The sequence below is a fragment of the Symphalangus syndactylus genome, chromosome 8, assembly GCF_028878055.3.
Source record: "Symphalangus syndactylus isolate Jambi chromosome 8, NHGRI_mSymSyn1-v2.1_pri, whole genome shotgun sequence".
NCBI classification, from domain to species: domain Eukaryota; kingdom Metazoa; phylum Chordata; class Mammalia; order Primates; family Hylobatidae; genus Symphalangus; species Symphalangus syndactylus.
This window is the reverse complement of record NC_072430.2, coordinates 23,688,609-23,706,221: the sequence shown is the minus strand read 5'-3', so window position 1 is coordinate 23,706,221 and position 17,613 is coordinate 23,688,609. Positions and strand designations below refer to the sequence as shown.

The following is a 17,613-nucleotide window of genomic DNA, read 5'->3' as shown; positions in this document are numbered from 1 at the left end:
ATAAGAAATAGGGACAAATGGCAAATTAGTCTAAATTTCTTTAGAAAAATTCTTTTGTTCCCTGGCTATCGAAGGACATTTGTCATAGATCTTAATCATGGGTTTTTTAGGAATGAAAAGTAGGCAGAGTTCTAAATTAAGAATATTACTTGTATATAATTGTGAAATGTTTCTTTTTCTTCTTAATTACACAAGTCTGCATTTGTATGGGCAAAATAAATGAAATGGGACACAGGAAATATGTACTTCACTGTTTTAACACCAATGGAGATTGCTAGTTTGCCTAGGGTAATTGGCGATTATGGTTAAAACACAGAAAAGCTCAACTGTGCTGCAAGTGGTTTGTTTAAGATAAAAACCATACAAGTCAGATTAAAGATTTACATTTGTTGGGGAAAAAAATCTAGATGCTGCAGAATTATTATAATAACTACAGCTCACTTCTTTTGTCATCTACAGAGACTACCGAAAACACAATTCTATTATAGTCACAAAAGAAAATGAAGTTAGAAAAACTGAAAGTTACCTATAAAAGTCTGTTGGGCCTGTGAATTTCCCCCTACCCTCGGGGAACATGAATGAGGATAATTAGATGCATTAGCACCCATTTTCTTCAGTCACTCAGGCATTCCGGCTGCGGGTTCTTCAGAGTATAATCCCAGAGGCCTTTATGAACCTTCAACCCTGGATCCAGCAGCCTCTTTTCATCCATTTCTTGATATGAAACAAAAATAATTTAATTCATTTTTTCAAGTGTATCTCAGATCACAGTTTTTTTAAAAAGCTACTGAAAACTGCTTTCATTCACAAACAACAACACGCTGTCAAATTCACATGTCAAATTTTCATAAAATGTAAATCTTTAAGCTTGAATTATGAACCTGTGTTAGCTGTAATCTGAGCCATAAAATGTACCAATCATATACTTTCTAAGTCAGTAAAAAGTAACATATCAAACCAATTTAAATATATAGTTACAGGAAGATTATTTGAAAACACAGGGAAAAGTATTTGGATTGGAAATAAATGTTTTAATTTTTGTTTTAAATCCTTAGAGGCAACCACCATCCATTATTATCTAACACTGTAAGCAATTTACAAACATTTAAGAGGTCAACACTGGTACCACACATACAAATAACACATAATTGATCAGTTGTTTTTCTGCCTTAAAATAAAGTTGCTAAAAATCAATCTTTAATCTGTATAATTAGGCATTTTACTAAAAGAGGGGGTAGGAAAGGTAGACCATTAAAGCTAAATATATGTAAGCTACTAGTTCTATGGTAATTTTGAAAGAAGTTATTATACACATGGCAAGAGACACAACACAAAAAATTTTATCTATCCGCCCCATAAAGCCCTGAAACAAAAATCCTGCTTTCTATTATCTGATATGATGATTTAAATGGACAGGGCAGTAGCAATAAGAGGTAATTCTAACAATCGCAGATTAAATTCTGAACATGGAAACTTAACTCTCAGAGCTGCTAGCAAAAGATATATGCAAAAAAGAAAATCTAAGAGAGAACAAGATTAATGGAAATACTTCTAAATCTTTACACCATCTGGATATATAAAATCTATCTGACTAAATGGGGTAACGGGTTTAAGAAGAGAAAACGCCATTTAAAATCTATTATTGGAATTGTTAAGAAACCAGCAGGCAGTTAACCTAGCCTCATAATGAAGAATGAAGTGTTTTAACAAATACAGTGAAAAACACGTACACAAATTATCACAAAAACTCTGCTAGAAACAGAACTGTGTCAAGATGCTTGGAATTTATTTTCATCTCTGTTAGTGACACAGCATAACCTTATGAATTCATGTTTAAAAATATCGCTAACATTTGTGTTTTCCTACCATCTTTTATAGACTATATTTATATGAAAATTAATTATTTATTTAGACAGAGTCTCGCTCTGGCGCCCAGGCTGGAGTGCAGTGGTGCAGTCTCAGCTCACTTTAACCTCTGTCTCCCGGGTTCAAGCAATTCTGCTGCCTCAGCCTCCTGAGTGGCTGGGACTACAGGTGAGTGCCATCATGTCTGGCTAATATTTGTATTTTTAGTAGAGATGGGGTTTCACCATGTTGGCCAGGCTGGTCTTGAACTCCTGGTCAAGACCAGGAGTCTTGCAAAACAGGAAAACAGGAACTAAAATTACCTCTATTAATTCCACTTCAAACTTAAAAACCAGTTAAGTCTAACAAATCTTACTTTTAAAGCTGAGCCCCACAGAATCTTCAAGATCTTATCAGGCTTTTATAGTGGTTCTTTCAAAGAAAATAAGGGCCTGGAGGCCAAGTTTGTGGCCTCATTTATAGGTCAAATCCTAATGTCACTCAGGGTTTACATTTAAAACAAAAAACAGCACAAACAATCCTTTCTCAAAAAAGTTTAAAATATATTAACAAAAATCCAGAATAAAACTATCATATAAAATAAAAAGCCTTTACCAAAATGCGGGGGGAAAAAGACTTTTAAGATGCGCTTGGAATCCGAGTGTAATGGGAGATGGTGAAAATCGCGTTGAAGTGTTTCTAAAGGTAAGATGGCATGGTGTCACTCTTATGGCTAGGCCTCTTTGCACTTTCAAGTTCGGTTATTATTTCATTTTTTTATTATTAATATTATTAATGTTATTATTAATATTATATTATAATATTATTATATTATTATAATATTATATTAATATTATAAATAATATTATTAATATTATTAATTATATTTTTATTTCTATTGACTGAGTAAATTTAGTAACATAGCACAGAGTATGTTTATGGCGCAAAACAAGGAAGACCAAACAGAGCCTTGCCTCCGGATGAAGAAAAATCAGAAGCATCTTCAGAAGCGGACAAGAATCTTACTTTAACATGTACATGCATGCACACACATATAGAATTATTTTCATCTGATAATCTTGTATGGTTTGTAGAGACTCAAGATGCTACACGTCGAGCATCCCTAATCAGAAAATCCCATATCTGAAATGCTCCAAAATCCAATACTTTTTGAGTGCTGACAGGATGCCACAAGTGGAAAATTCTGGAGCTGTCTTCTTTGCTTTTTGATGGTTCAATGTACATAAACTTTGTTTCATGCACTATATTAAAAATATTGTATAAAATTACCTTAAGGCTATGTGTATAAAGTGTGTATGAAACATAAATGAATTTTGTGTTTAGACTTGGGTACCTCACCAAGCTATCTCATTATGTAGACACAAATATTACAAAATTGGAAAAAATCCCAAACCTGAAACACTTCTGGTTCCAAGCATTTCGGATAAGGAATACTCAACGTGTATTACAATGGTGTAATACTTACATCATGTCAAAAATCCTGTTTTTAAAAAAAGCTCTGGTAAGGGAAGAACACCAAGAAAAAAGAAAACAAAATTTAAAAAGCTCTATTTTATGATGAGCACAATTAGATATCCTAAAGCAATTACACAAGAGTTATATGACATCAACGGCTCCACTGGAGAAACAAGAACAAGTTGCAAACACTAGGGAAGTCAGAGGCTGAGCTAAGGATGTTTGGCCATTTGCTGCTACAATAAGCAGTAGTAGCTGCTGGGATAGCTGGGGTTTCACCTTAGAGAGGTGGCCAGAAATACAAGTGTCTTTGGGATTTAGGGAAAATCTCTTCCTGGTAGCTCCTGGTGAATGGGAACTCCCTTCAGGATGAACTGATGTGGGGACATTCATATATCCTACTGGAGCTCTATATACTAAAATAAACACAGACCTTGGAAGGGAAGGGAGGTGGGGGAGCCAGATTTCCTGGATGAGATGTAACCCTTGAGTCTACCCTGTGTCCCCCAGTTCCAGAGCCTGATGGGTAACCCTGACTACAGTTCTAGTACTACAGCAATATTTCTTCTCAAAAGTCTCAAAATTAATTCAGGGATTAATGTCATTACTTCTCAGGTAACCAAAATCCATGTCAAATGGTGCTCAGTATTATGTTATTTATTTCTGAATCTAAACCATCACTTGTAGATGTCGGAAATGACAACTAGTCTCAGTTTAATCTCTCCAGCAATGTGTTCTCTCCAGGCAAGCCTGGTCTCTCTTCATATAGACATCCAATCTTCGTATGATGCAAAGGAGAGAGGAGCAAGGAGAGGGGAGAGGAGAGGAGAAGGTCTACAGGACTTGGAGAGGCCCAGAAGATGCAAATGGCTGATGAATCCTTTTTCTAGAATCACCATTCTGGGGGACTCCCTCTTAATAGCATACGATCAATCCCAATCAGATGATGCTGACTGTCCTAAACCAAAATAAGCTCCAGTGATCACAGCAGACCTAACTGTGGGGTAGGGGCAGGGAATCTTGTTGAATGCAAGAGAGACTAAACAAGCCATGAGACATTTTTTAAAAAAGAGAAGTCAACTTTCTCCTCCCTAACCCACCCCCTGCACCCCAGCCCCCAAAAGAAAGCCCTAGGCCAGCATTTTCCAAAGAGTTTTCCCAAAGTTTAGAAAATGTAGGATTAAACAAAGCCAAATAGGTTTCTTTACTTCAGGACATTTGAGCACCTTTAAAGTGCTGAGGTTCATTGTAAAGAGGGAGCATTCAGCATGATCTAAAGAAGCCCTGCTGCCCCCACAGGGCATAAAGGAATGAACTTGCATAACACACCCAGGAAAACGCTGATCTTTGCCATAAAAACACTTTTTATTGCTTCATGCAATAGAAAGAACTGTGGGAGTTAAGGTATCTAGGATTCAGTTATCTCTGTGTCACTAATTTACCATGTATGTAGGACACGTCACATGTAATCTCTATGGGCCTCAGTTCCTGTATCTGTAACATAAGAACGTTGAAACAGAGTTCCAAAAATTTAATGAAGTTGTACGGTTAATTTAGGAAATATGTATGGGGAAGGAAGTTCTTTCTTCTTTTTTTTATTTTTATTTTTTGAGATGGACTCTCGCTCTGTCGCCCAGCCCAGCCTGGAGTGCAGTGGCGTGATCTCAGCTCACTGCAATCTCTGCCTCCTGGGTTCAAGTGATTTTCCTGCCCCAGCCTCCTGAGTAGCTAGGATTACAGGTGTGTGTCACCATGACTGGCTAATTATTTTTAGTAGGGATGGGTTTCACCATGGTGGTCAGGCTGGTCTCGAACTTCTGACCTTGTGATCCGCCCACCTCAGCCTCCCAAAGTGCTGGGATTATAGGCGTGAGCCACCCTGCCCGGCCCTTTTTTTTTGAGATATGGTCTTGCTGTGCTGCCCAGGTAGACGCGTACAGCTCACTGCAACCTCCACCTCCTGGGCTCAACCAATCCTCCTACCCCAGCCTCCTGAGTACCTGGGACTACAGGCATGTGCCATCATGCCCAGCTAATTTTTGTGTGTGTACGTGTGTGTGTGTGTGTGTATACATATACATATACATATATATATATATATATATATATATATTTTTTTTTTTTTTTTTTTTTTTTAAAGAGATAGGGTTTTGCCATGTTGCTCAAACTGGTCTCAAACTCCTGAGCTCAAGTGATCTGCCTATCTTGGCTTCCCAAAGTGCTGGGTTTACAGGTGTGACCACGGTGCCCAGCTGGAAGGTGTTTCCATACTAAAATCTACAGAGGGGAAAAAAAGAGGCACCTGAATTTCTCATTTTAAACATATTTCCCTTTCAGTCTGACTTTAGGGACAGGATAGGAATGTGGGGCAAATGTGAATATAAATAACAATTAACGGCCTGGCTCAGTGGCTCATGCCTATATTACATCTATAATCCCAGTGCTTTGGGAGACTGAGGCAGGAGGACTGCTTGAGGCCAGGAGTTAGAGACCAACCTGGGCAACATTGTGAGACTCTGTCTTTACAAATTTTTTTTTTTTTTTTTTTTTGAGACTGAATTTCATTCTTGTTGCCCAGACTGGAGTGCAATAGTGCGATCTCAGCTCACTGCAACCTCCACCTCCTGGGTTCAAGCGATTCTCCTGCCTCAGCCTCCCGAGTAGCTGGGATTACAGATATGCATCACCACGCCAGGCTAATTTTGTAGTTTTAGTAAAGACACGGTTTCACCACGTTGGTTAGGCTGGTCTCGAACTCCTGACCACAGGTGATCCGTCTGCCTTGGCCTCCCAAATGCTGGGATTACAGGCGTGAGCCACCGTGCCCAACCAAAAAATATTTTTACATATATATACATATATATACACACATACATGAAATTAGCCAGGTGTAGTGGTACGTGCCTATGGTCCTAGCTACTTGGGAGGCTGAGGCAGGAAGATTGCTTGTGCCAGGAGTTCGAGTTTGCAGTGAGCTATGATCACACCACTGCCCTCCAGCCTGGGCAAAAGAGTGAGACTTTCTTAAAAACAAAAAACCCAAAGAAAAACCATAATGAAAGAGAAATGTAAAATAATACTTCACTCCTGTCAAATCTAAGGTAACAACATTGTTACAACAGACCATAGGCATTTGGACTCACCATGTAATGAAAATTAACAAAGGGACAAGCAGATTTCCCAGACAAAGCTTTTATTTTGGGGCTTGTCCTACTGTGCTAGAGCACAAGGGAGACAGCAGAGGCTGGTTCCCTGAAAAGAGCCAGTAAAGATTTATTAGGCAAAGCACAGGAATTGACATCAGGGATAAGGTATGCAGGCTGGGCTGGGCAAAGCATGTGAGGGGTAGAGTATGCAGGTTAGCACGGCTGGTTGTGATGGTTATCTTGAGTATGGGTTAACTGCTGGTCTGTCTGGCAAAAACAAGGCTGGAAATCAATTGTTCAGCATTCCTTCCAGAGGTGAGACACTCAACAACCTTGGTTCGATTTTGGATCTTCTAAGGCCAGTTTCTGGAGTTAAGCACAAGGCATGGTTAAACAGTAGGAGAGCACAGAAGAATGGCTATTTTCTTTGTATGACTAAAGCCTTGGGATTAGTGGGTATAGTGCCAGTGAGGCAGTGGTGTGGGTTTTGTGATTAGTGGGAATGTACGAAAAAATGCTAGTGGGGGTGAGCTGAAGCCAAGCCCCATCTTAATATGATGTATTATTCAAACCAAGAAGTTTGAGAGTGAAAAGGGGTACATACCAGAGGGGACGCCAGAACATGTGTAGCCCAGGTCTGACCAGGCAAAGTGGGATGAATGGTCATATCTCTAGCTAAATCTCACATTTCCAGAGTAGCTTAGAAATAAAACAAAGTTTTAAAAGAAATAAAGGGCCGGGAGCGGTGGCTCAAGCCTGTAATCCTAGCACTTTGGGAGACCAAGGCAGGTGGATCACGAGGTCAGGAGTTCGAGACCAGCCTGACCAACATGAAACCCCGTCTCTACTAAAAATACAAAAATTAGCCAGGCGTGGTGGCACGTGGCTGTAGTCACAGCTACTCAGGAGGCTGAGACAGAAGAATCGCTTGAACCCAGGAGGCAGAGGTTGCAGTGAGCAGAGATCACGCCACTGAACTCCAGCCTGGGCGACAGAGTGAGGCTGCATCTCAAAAAAATAATAAATAAATAAATAAATAAGGCCAGATGTGGTGGCTCACACCTGTAATCCCAAAACTTTGGGAGGCTGAGGCAGGAGGATCACTTGAGCCCAGGAGTTCCAAGACCAGCCTGGGAAACCGAGTGAGACCCTGTTTCTATTAAAAAATAAATAAGAAGGCAGGGCACGGTGGCTCACGCCTGTGATCCCAGCACTTTGTGAGGCCGAGGGAGGTGGATCACAAGGTCAGGAGTTTGAGACGAGCCTGGCCAATATGGTGAAACTCCGACTCTACTAAAAATACAAAAACTAGCCAGGCGTGGTGGCGGGTGCCTGTAGCTACTTGGGAAGCTAAGGCAGAAGAATCGCTTGAACCCGGGAGGTGGAGGTTGCAGTGAGCCGAGATCGCGCCACCACACTCCAGCCTGGGCAACGGAGTGAGACTCTTGTCTCCAAAAAAAAAAAAAAAAAAAAAAATGACAATAATAATAAAAATAAATAAATAAAATTTCTTAAAAAAAAAAAAACAATAAATACCTAAGTTAACAGAAAATGGCTTCCCTTGTCACCCGTCATACCCCAAGTATGTTTTACTTAACATAACAACATTGAGAGTTTACTATATGTCAGCCTGTTCTTAGAGCTTTCACATGTATTAACTTAATTACCCCTGTATCTTTTTGACTGATGAGGCTGAGAGGTTAGTAACTTGCCCAAAGTCACAAAGAGCTAGGATTACTTTTGTTTTTTGTAAACCTTCAGTTATATTCTTGGATACATTTCAAGAGCAACAAGACAAAAAGAGACTGTGAACAGCAAGCAGAAGCAGAATCAGCAATAAACCCATCTTTTGAAGGTATCTTCAAAAAGAGACTAGAGGCGGAGTTTAGAAAGCCACAACCAAGCTAATATGTCTCTCTGGGGCCACTGAATATAGAGGCAGATGACCTCCACCTAGCACTGAAAACCCTAAAAATACCAATGACATAAAACAACAATATTTGTGACAGCAACAACTCAGTAAGGAAAAGATGAATTACGGTCCATTAAAAATATTAAGACAGAACTAGTAAGTTGCAGAGGTGGGCCTAGCATTCAGTTTCTTATAGCTAGGTGTAATCTTATCTTTGTGTTTTTTTCTCTAAAATTTGAAGGAAAAATGTCCAGAGCAGACAAATATAATTCCACTCCAGAAATGGGAAGTGAATACACACCAGATAGTGTTACTTTTTGTGTTTAAAACAATCACTCACATAGAGCAGAAAATGACTTAACCGAAAGGAAAGCATATGAGATCAAAGCAAAAAGGAAGTGCCTTTCAGAATATTTACAGCTGGAATACATGTTCCTTGATGGCAGGATGACACTTTGTTATGCTTGATCGATCATCCATCCATCCACCCATCTACCATCTGGCTTCAAGAATCAACAGGAATATATCAAGTAAAAAAGGACAGGTTGCCGGGCGCAGTGGCTCATGCCTGTAATCCTAGCACTTTGGGAGGCTGAGGCGGGCGGATTACCTGAGGTCAGGAGGTCAAGACCAGCCTGGCCAACATGGCGAAACTCCATCTCTACTAAAAATACTAAATATGAGCCAGGTGCAGTGGTGCGCACCTATAATCCCAGCTACTCTGGAGGCTGAGGCACAGGAATCGCTTCAACCCGGGAGGCGGAGGTTGCGGTGAGCTGAGATCACGCCACTGCACTCCAGCCTGGGCTACAGAGCAAGACTCCATCTCAAAAAAACAAGCAAACAAACAAACAAAAAACAGATAAACAACAAAAAAGACAGGTTATTCCAGGTGGAACAAAACAGGATACATAAACAGAAATAACTCCTGTCCCGGTTAGTGTACCACTCTCAGTCCTCATAATCCTACAACTCTATTATCTACTAATACTGAAACATAATTACTTACATTTCCACTAAACTTTAAGTTTCCCAAGAGTAGGTATTCCATTTGTTCATCTTAGAATCCTTACCATTCACCACAGAATACAAAATAAGCATCCAATATTTGAATAAATCAATGTGAGTATTACCATGAATGTTGATAAGTATCATGTCCAAGGTCTAAGGGTACATATGTTGTGAGTATGGGTAGGAATTAGATCAAAAAGCCTCAAATGGCTGGGCACGGTGGCTCACATCTGTAATCTCAACACTTTGGGAGGCCGAGGCAGGAGGATAGCTTGAGGCCAGGAGTTCAAGGCCAGCCTGGGTAACACAGTGAGCTCTTGTCTCTACTAAAAACAATTAGGCCGGGTGCGGTGACTCACACCTGTAATCCCAGCACTTTGAGAGGCCGAGGCAGATAGATCACTTGGGACCAGGAATTTGCAACTAGCCTGGCCAACATGGCAAAACCCTGTCTCTACTAAAAATACCAAAATGGGCTGGGCGTGGTGGTGCATACCTATAATCCTAGCTATGTGGGAGGCTGAGGCATGAGAATTGCTTGAACCCAGGAGGAGGAGATTGCAGTAAGCCGAGATCACATCACTGTACTCCACCCTGGGTGACAGAGTGAGACTGTCTCAAAAACATAACAAAAAACCACTTAGCCAGGCAAAGTGGTGTGCGCCTGTAGTCCCAGCTATTCAGGAGGCTGAGGCAAGAGGATCGTTTGAGGCCTAGAGATTGAGGTTGCAGTGAGCTATGAGCATGCCAGTGCACTGCAGCCTGGGTGACAGAGCAAGATCCTATCTCAAAAAAAAGAGTTAAGTCTCAAATGCTAAAGGTATTGGGTCTTTGTTCAGAACACAATAGAGGAACTACTGGAGCAAAGCACAGAGTAGTAAGAGCAAAACGGCACCATTATACTTCTGTTACAGAAAGACTACTGGAAGATGCTTGATCTATAAAAAGATCTTGATGCAGAAAGACTTATTAGAGGATTCTTCCAATAGTCCAGGAAAGTAAGTGTTAATAAGGTCTTGGCTTTATTTCTAAAATGGAGGCAATATAATAACACCTACTTTACCAGGTTGTTTTAAGAGTTAAAATAATATGGACTGCTGGTCAGGCATGGTGACTCATGCCTGTAATCCTGGCACTTCAGGAGTCTGAGGCAGGCAGCTCGCTTGAGCTCAGGAGTTCGAGATCAGCCTGAACAACATAGCAAGACCCCATCTCAGAAAAAAAAAAGTTTTTAAAACAAAGATAATAAGGACTGCCACTTGGAAAGCAGAAACAGGAGCCTATCAAAAGAGAAATGTCTTTTGAGGGACTTGGGCCTGTGCCAGGTCTGACCTGGACTGGACGAACTACATCTTAAAGATGTTAAAATATTCTTTAAAAAATTCAGTTTCTAACCATTTAAAGCAGAGAACCAATTCCTGGAAAGTGGTGCATTAAGAATGACTGTGGCTGCACTGTGAAGACATGAATGGGTCTCTCCTACTCTGCCACCTTTACCTCAGAGCTCACACTCCAAATGCTTTATCCTGACCTACAACCTCAGAAGAAGATCCTCCTGAAGCAACAGATGGAAAAAGGGAATTAGAGGGCTGAAAAGGCCCCCCCCAACCAGAGGAAGGCCTGACTCTAGGCCAATGGGTGTCCCTTATTCCTCTTATCTGGTCTTTGGCAGAGGGCCTGAGCAGTGATGCCTACAGCAGCCAGTGCAGGAGCTGCCTTGGCCCAGACATCCCCAAAAGTTTTGATGTCTTCTAGCAGCTAGAATCCCCCAAAACTGAAGTAGCTCTGGAAGGAGCCTGAAAAGTTTTCCCCAAAGGTCAAGAAAAAGAGCCTATAAGCAGAGGGTGAAAAATTATTATGAGGCCCTGCAAGACAGACTGTAGAACTTGCCCAATCAACTCTCATAAGGTGATGGGGCCTGCCATTTGGAGCCTCTGTGTTTACGATATGGAAAATTAGCACTCAGCCTGGCACACAATATTTTACTGAATAAAGGAAATGATTGTTCTAATCAGGGACAACTGTTTTTATTGTTGGCTTGACAGTGTACAGAAAGATGGCTCACTCTAGATTTAGAGACGGTGATAAAGATGAGTCTAGATTTGAGTTTATTATTATTTATTTTTATTTTTGAGACGGAGTCTCGTGCTGTCGCCCAGGCTGGAGTGCAGTGGCGCAATCTTGGCTCACTGCAACCTCCGCCATCCAGGTTCAAGCGATTCTCCTGCCTCAGCCTCCCGAGTAGCTGGGATTACAGGTGTGCACCCCTACACCTGGCTAATTTTTGTATTTTTAGTAGAGATGGAGTTTCGCCACCTTGGCCAGGCTGGTCTCAAACTCCTGACCTCAGGTGATCTGCCGGCCTCGGCTTCCCAGAATGTTGGGATTACAGGCGTGAGCCACCGTGCCTGACCTAGATTTGAGTTTAAAGAGGATTTGCAGAGAGAAATAGAACTGACATCAGAGAATACATTCAAATCAACTGAATTTAAAGGGAAAAAATGCAGTTTCTCCTACATTCCATTAAAAGCCAAAACATTCAGATTTTCTGACACCAACTTAGCAAATGTTAAAAATACAAGGGTATACTTCTTGTTGATAAGTTACCATGAGTTCCACTAGTAGAGCTGGAGAGATAAGCAAACATGCTGGGTGAACCCTAGAGTAAGCCTGAGACTATGGCTGCACAGACAGAAGAGAACACAGAACAAAACAGAAACTCAAAGGTTTCCTCATCCAGAGCAGTCTTCTCGAGGACAGTTCAAATTCCAAACTGTTAGATCATTAAAGGAATAGGCATGTGAATAGCCCCATGAATTATTCAAATTCTTACAAATGAGAAGACAATAATGGCTTAGGAGTTGAGGTAATTACATAGTAAAATTCTATTTTTCTTCAGATTACAGAGACTGAGTCTAAATAAATATGAGGGTGGGGGACCCATTACTTTAAATTTTCAGTGAAAAAGTTACAAGTTATATATAATGGCTTAATACTGGCCAGTCACTCCATTCTGATGAGCTCCTGCCCATCAGAATATTTGCTATTTAACGAATCTTTGTTGGCATGTCAAGTGAAAAACGTGTTCCTCCTAAGTTTCTTCTGAAGTCTACACTTAGTCTTGTATATAGTGGTCCTTGTAAAAGAAGTACTAGTGGTTGTGATGATGAACAAGTTTTGAGAACATTCAGTTATAAAAGACCCTCTCTGTAAGAGACATCAACAAGGTCTCTTATGAAAAACAAGAAGTAGAAAACCAGACAAAACTCTCACTCTCACAAGCATTATTAGAGGGCTTTCTTGTAACTATGATAATTTTTCCTTAATCCCATTGCTTGTCCTGTGCTACCCACTTGCAGCGGAAACACTGGGAGAGGATATTACAGTCTAAGTATGTCAGAATGAAACAGATATTCTTGGCCCTGTTAAGACAACGAAAGTCTGCATCTTAAAACTCTATTTTCCATTTGTTTAGAACCTTGTCTTAGTCTGTTTTCTGTTGCCATAACAGAATATAGACTGGGTAATTTATAAAAAAATTTATTTCTTACAGTTCTGGAGGGTGGGAGGTCCAAGATCACCCCAATATCTGGTGAGGGCCTTCTTGCTGTGCCGTAACATGGCTGAGGGCACCACACAGCAAGAGGGCAAGAGCATGCGTGTCAGCTCAGGTCTCTCTTCCTCTTATAAAGCCACCAGCCCCATTATGGTGGCCCCACCCTGATGATTTTATCTAATCCTAATTACTTTCCAAAGACCCTACGTTCAGTTGACATACAGATTTGGGGATTAAGTTCCCAACACATGAAATGTGGGGAACAGCAAACCATAGCAGACATCTATAATAAAAAATTAAGTAATACATATGAGGTCCTTATCATAGAATACATAGTGAAGAATGCTCACCAAACTGGTAAGGGGAATGGTGGAGAGGAAGAAGGAAATGATGACTGAGGTTTCTACCTTGCATAACTGGGTGGTTACAATGCTGTAAACCAAGAAGCATATAGGAGAAGTAATTTATGGGTCCACTGAGGGTGATAAAGGTAATGGGTTTGAAATCTGAGACATATTAAAGAGGCCAGGCACGGTGGCTCAGGCCTATAATCCCAGCACTTTGGGAGGCTAAGGAGGATTGCTTGAGGCCAGGAGTTTGAGACTAGCCTGGGCAACAAAACCACCTCATCTCTCTTTAAAAAAAAAAGACGTATCAAGGAAGAAACAATTCAAACAGAACATAAAGAAGTCTAAAAACAAAAGTTTTCTAATACTATTAATAACATCTCATTTCTAAAGGTAATATTCCTTGCATTACAATACAGCATTCTCCCAAGATAATTCACTTACTTTTAAATGAGGATATTATTTATAAATATCAATGTTTGTAAAGAGATAAATGGAGAGTCTTAAGAAGTAATAGTGCTTATTTCTTGAGGCGCAAAGTTATTTCTGGCATAACTTCACATTACTGCACAGCATCCAGCAAAATATGGGTGATCTGTAACCTCTCTTGAGATCTGAGTCTGTGTGTTCTCCTAATAATATATGTATCACTGTCATATATATCAGTAAGATACTTGGTTATTAAAGTATTTTATTATCTAAGATTTTCAGAGATCATTTCTTAAAACTCAGATTCTCTTTATCAGTTGTCTCATTCTGTCTTCCCTGAACAGATGATAAAATATATCCTTTGGGTTCACTGTACATGCCTTTCTGCCAAGAAAATAACATTTCAGAGGAAAAGGTTATGTCTTCTACGTATTCTATGTAGTAATCATTATTGGAATGTCATGTCAGCAGTAATATCTTCCTGACATCTCCCACACCACAAATCCAGTATTTTCTAGATTAACAGAATATGCAAATAAATTATCCCTAACATTTTTCTATTTTTAGTTTTCCTGTACTTTTCTTTTTTATTTATTTTTAAGAGGCAGAGTCTCACTGTGTTGCTCAGGCTGAAGTGCAGTGGCACAATCATAGCTTATAATGCCTGGGCTCAAGCAATCCTCCAGCCTCAGCCTCCCAAGTAGCTAGAGCAGGTGTGTGCCACCATGTCCAGCTAATTAAAAACATTTTTTTTTTTTTGTAGAGACAGGGTCTCACTAATGTTGTCCAGGCTGGTCTTGAACTCCTGGCCTCAAATGATCCTCCTGCCCTGGCCTCCTAAAGTGCTTGGATTACAGGCATGAGCCAGCACACCCAGACGTGTACTTGACTTTCTAGAGCTATCTTACAGCAATTGATTTCCTCATATAGGTACTAGGTACTGGTCAAGATAGGCTGTCATCTGATCCCTGAATTGTCTACTTGAAAAGCATTTCTTACTCCTACCTCAGGGCTCTTCCCTTTGCCTGTACCACTCTTCTGAAACGTCTTACCATGGTTCATACTCTCATTTTTACTGAAGTCTTTGCCCAAATACTACCTCTCGGAGAAGACTTCCCTAGCTAGCCTATATAAAACAACATCCCACCCCATCATTCACTATCCTCTTTCTTCAGTTTATTTTCTTTGCAGTAGTACTTTTCACTTGAATTTCATTTATTCAACACTAAATCCTCACCACATAATACAGTACCTGGCACTTAGGAGGCATTAAGTTGAAAACTGCTGAATGAAATTAGTTTTAAAAAATAAACATTTAGTAAGGAAAGGCTTATCTGTAATCATTCTTTAAGATTTTGACTCCAAAAACTATTTCTTAGGATCCATATTCCTTCACAGTCTAAGCCTCTTAGAAGATTGTGATTAAAAAATTGCGGCCGGTGGCTCACAACTGTAATCCCAGCACTTTAGGAGGCCGAGGTGGGCAGATCATGAGGTCAGGAGATTGAGACCATTCTGGCTAACACAGTGAAACCCCGTCTCTACTAAATATACAAAAAAAAAAAAAATTAGCCGGGTGTGGTGGTGGGCGCTTGTAGTCCCAGCTCCTTGGGAGGCTGAGGCAGGAGAATGGCGTGAGCCCGGGAGGTGGAGCTTGCAGTGAGCTGAGATCACACCACTGCACTCCAGCCCAGGCGACAGAGCGAGACTCAGTCTCAAAAAAAAAAAATAAATAAAAATAAAAAATTGGACTAGTACTTGGAGACAAAAGATTTCCCAACAAAAAGCCTCATGGATCACAGCATACATATACCCTCAAATATGACTCGTGGAGATGTTTCCATAAGCAATAAAGTAATAATTTTTAAAAACACACTGCTTCCTCAATAATTAAACATAGAATTATATGATCCAGCAATCCCATTTGTGGATATATACCAAAAAAAGTGAAAACAGGGACTCAAACAGATGTGTACACCCGCGTTCATAGCAAAATTATTCACAACAGCCAAAAGGTAGAAGCAAGTCAAGTGTCCACAGATAGATGAATGGAAAAACAAAATGTGGTGTATACATATTCAGCCTTAAAAAGGAAGGAAATTCTGACACATGCTGAAACACAGATGAACCCTGAGAACATTATGTTAAGAGAAATAAGCCAGTCACAAAAGGACAAATATGGATTCCACTTATATGAAGTACTTAGAGTAATCAAATTCATACAGACAGAAAGTAGAATATGGTTGTCAGGCGCTGGGAAGTTAGTGTTCAATAAGTACAAAGTTTCAGTTGTGGAAAATGAGAAAGTTCTGGAGATGGACGGTCGTGATGGCTGCATAACAATGTGAATGTACTTAATGTTGCAGAACTATATATACACTTAAAACTGGTTAAAATGGTAAATGTTATGTATTTTTAAGTGACAACTTAAAAAATGGAAAAAATCTCACAAAAAAAACATTAAACAGAAAAGCAATGACATACCTTCCCTCTCCACTCCCTTTTTTAAACATTCCCCCCAACTTCGTGTTCCTTTTAATGATTGGAGTGGGAGTATCTTACATCAGAATGGGAATACATAGTTTACCAAGGGCTTTTTCATGTGTTAAGTCATTTTAGTCTCACACTAACTCTTCCATGTAGACAGCACAGGCATCATTCTCTATTCTCCAAATGAGGAAATCAAAGTAGAGACTTTAAAGTGACTTATCCAAAGTCAAATAAAGAGTAAAATGGGCCAGGTGCAGTGGCTCACGCCTGTAATTCCAGCACTTTGGGAGGCCAAGGTGGGTGGCCTAGGCGACAAGAGCAAAACTCCTCTGTCTCCAAGGAAAAAAAAAAAGAAAAAAAAGAGTAAAATGGCAAAGCCAAGACCAAAGACCAGGTCTTCAATCCCTCATCTAGTGTGTGTCTTATCCCCCCAACCCCCACACCCCTGCTAAACAAGAAAGCGTCTCAGAAGTCTTCGGTCCTATACCAACCTTTCTGAAGGAAACTGCCATGTCTACCTTATGCTTCTGTGTCCACTGTGCTGCTGTTTCTATTACTCAACCCTTAAGTCTCCAGTTTCTACTTTATCACCCAACTGAGGTAAAGGGACAGATCTTAATCTCTCTAGTGCTGTGTACTGTTGAACAGTAAAACGTTTCTTGATTGTGATTAATACTCCATAAATATCAAACCTCCTAGCATTCAAACACAGAGGACAATTAAATGACTAAGCTTCTCTAATCTCATCCCTTCCTATTACTTGTTTTTCCTTCCTTTGCAGGAGATACTTTTGTAATTTTTGTAATAAAAATGAAAAAATATACAATAAAAAGTGGAGAAAATAGTTAATGGACCTCTATCCATTGCCAAGTTTCAACCAACATTTACCAATTGGCAGGTGGTTTGTTTTTTTTCCCTTTAGAAATGGGGTCTTGCTCTGTTGCGGAGGCTGGAGTGCAGTGGCACAAACATAGCTCACTGCAACCTCAAACTCCTGGACTCAAATGATCCTCCCGCCTCAGCTTCCCAAAGTGCTGCAATTACAGGTTTAAGTATCAACTATATCCCAGTCCACTATCTACCCAATCCCACTAGAATATTCTCAAGCAAATCTCAGATAGCATATTATTTCACCTGTAAATATTTCCATATTTATCTCTAAAAGGAAGTATGTAAAGCAACTACAGACTATCACATCTAAAATAAACAATAATTCCTTAATATGAAACTCCTAGGCAGTGTTAACATTTCTCAAATTGTTTGAATTAGGAGCCAAATAAGGTCTACACATTGTGACTGGATGATTATGTCTCTTCAATCTCCGCATACGGGTTCCTCCTCCTTTACAATTTTTTTTTGTTGAAGAAATCAGGTTACCTGGTTGTTTCCTATAGTTTGGAT

The 17,613-nt window shown here is 40.1% G+C and overlaps 1 protein-coding gene across 4 annotated transcripts in view; it reads right to left on the bottom strand.

The window, feature by feature from the left end:
* Positions 1 to 17,613, bottom strand: part of BTBD7 (BTB domain containing 7) — a 101,007-nt gene that overhangs the window by 60,418 nt on the left and 22,976 nt on the right. For all 4 annotated transcript variants that reach the window (XM_055288337.2, XM_063643954.1, XM_055288339.2 and 1 more), the window contains exon 2: positions 527 to 714. In XM_055288337.2, the coding sequence (XP_055144312.1) occupies positions 527 to 608 (82 nt within the window). In that variant the 5' untranslated portion in view covers positions 609 to 714. The remainder of the gene's footprint in view (positions 1 to 526; positions 715 to 17,613) is intronic.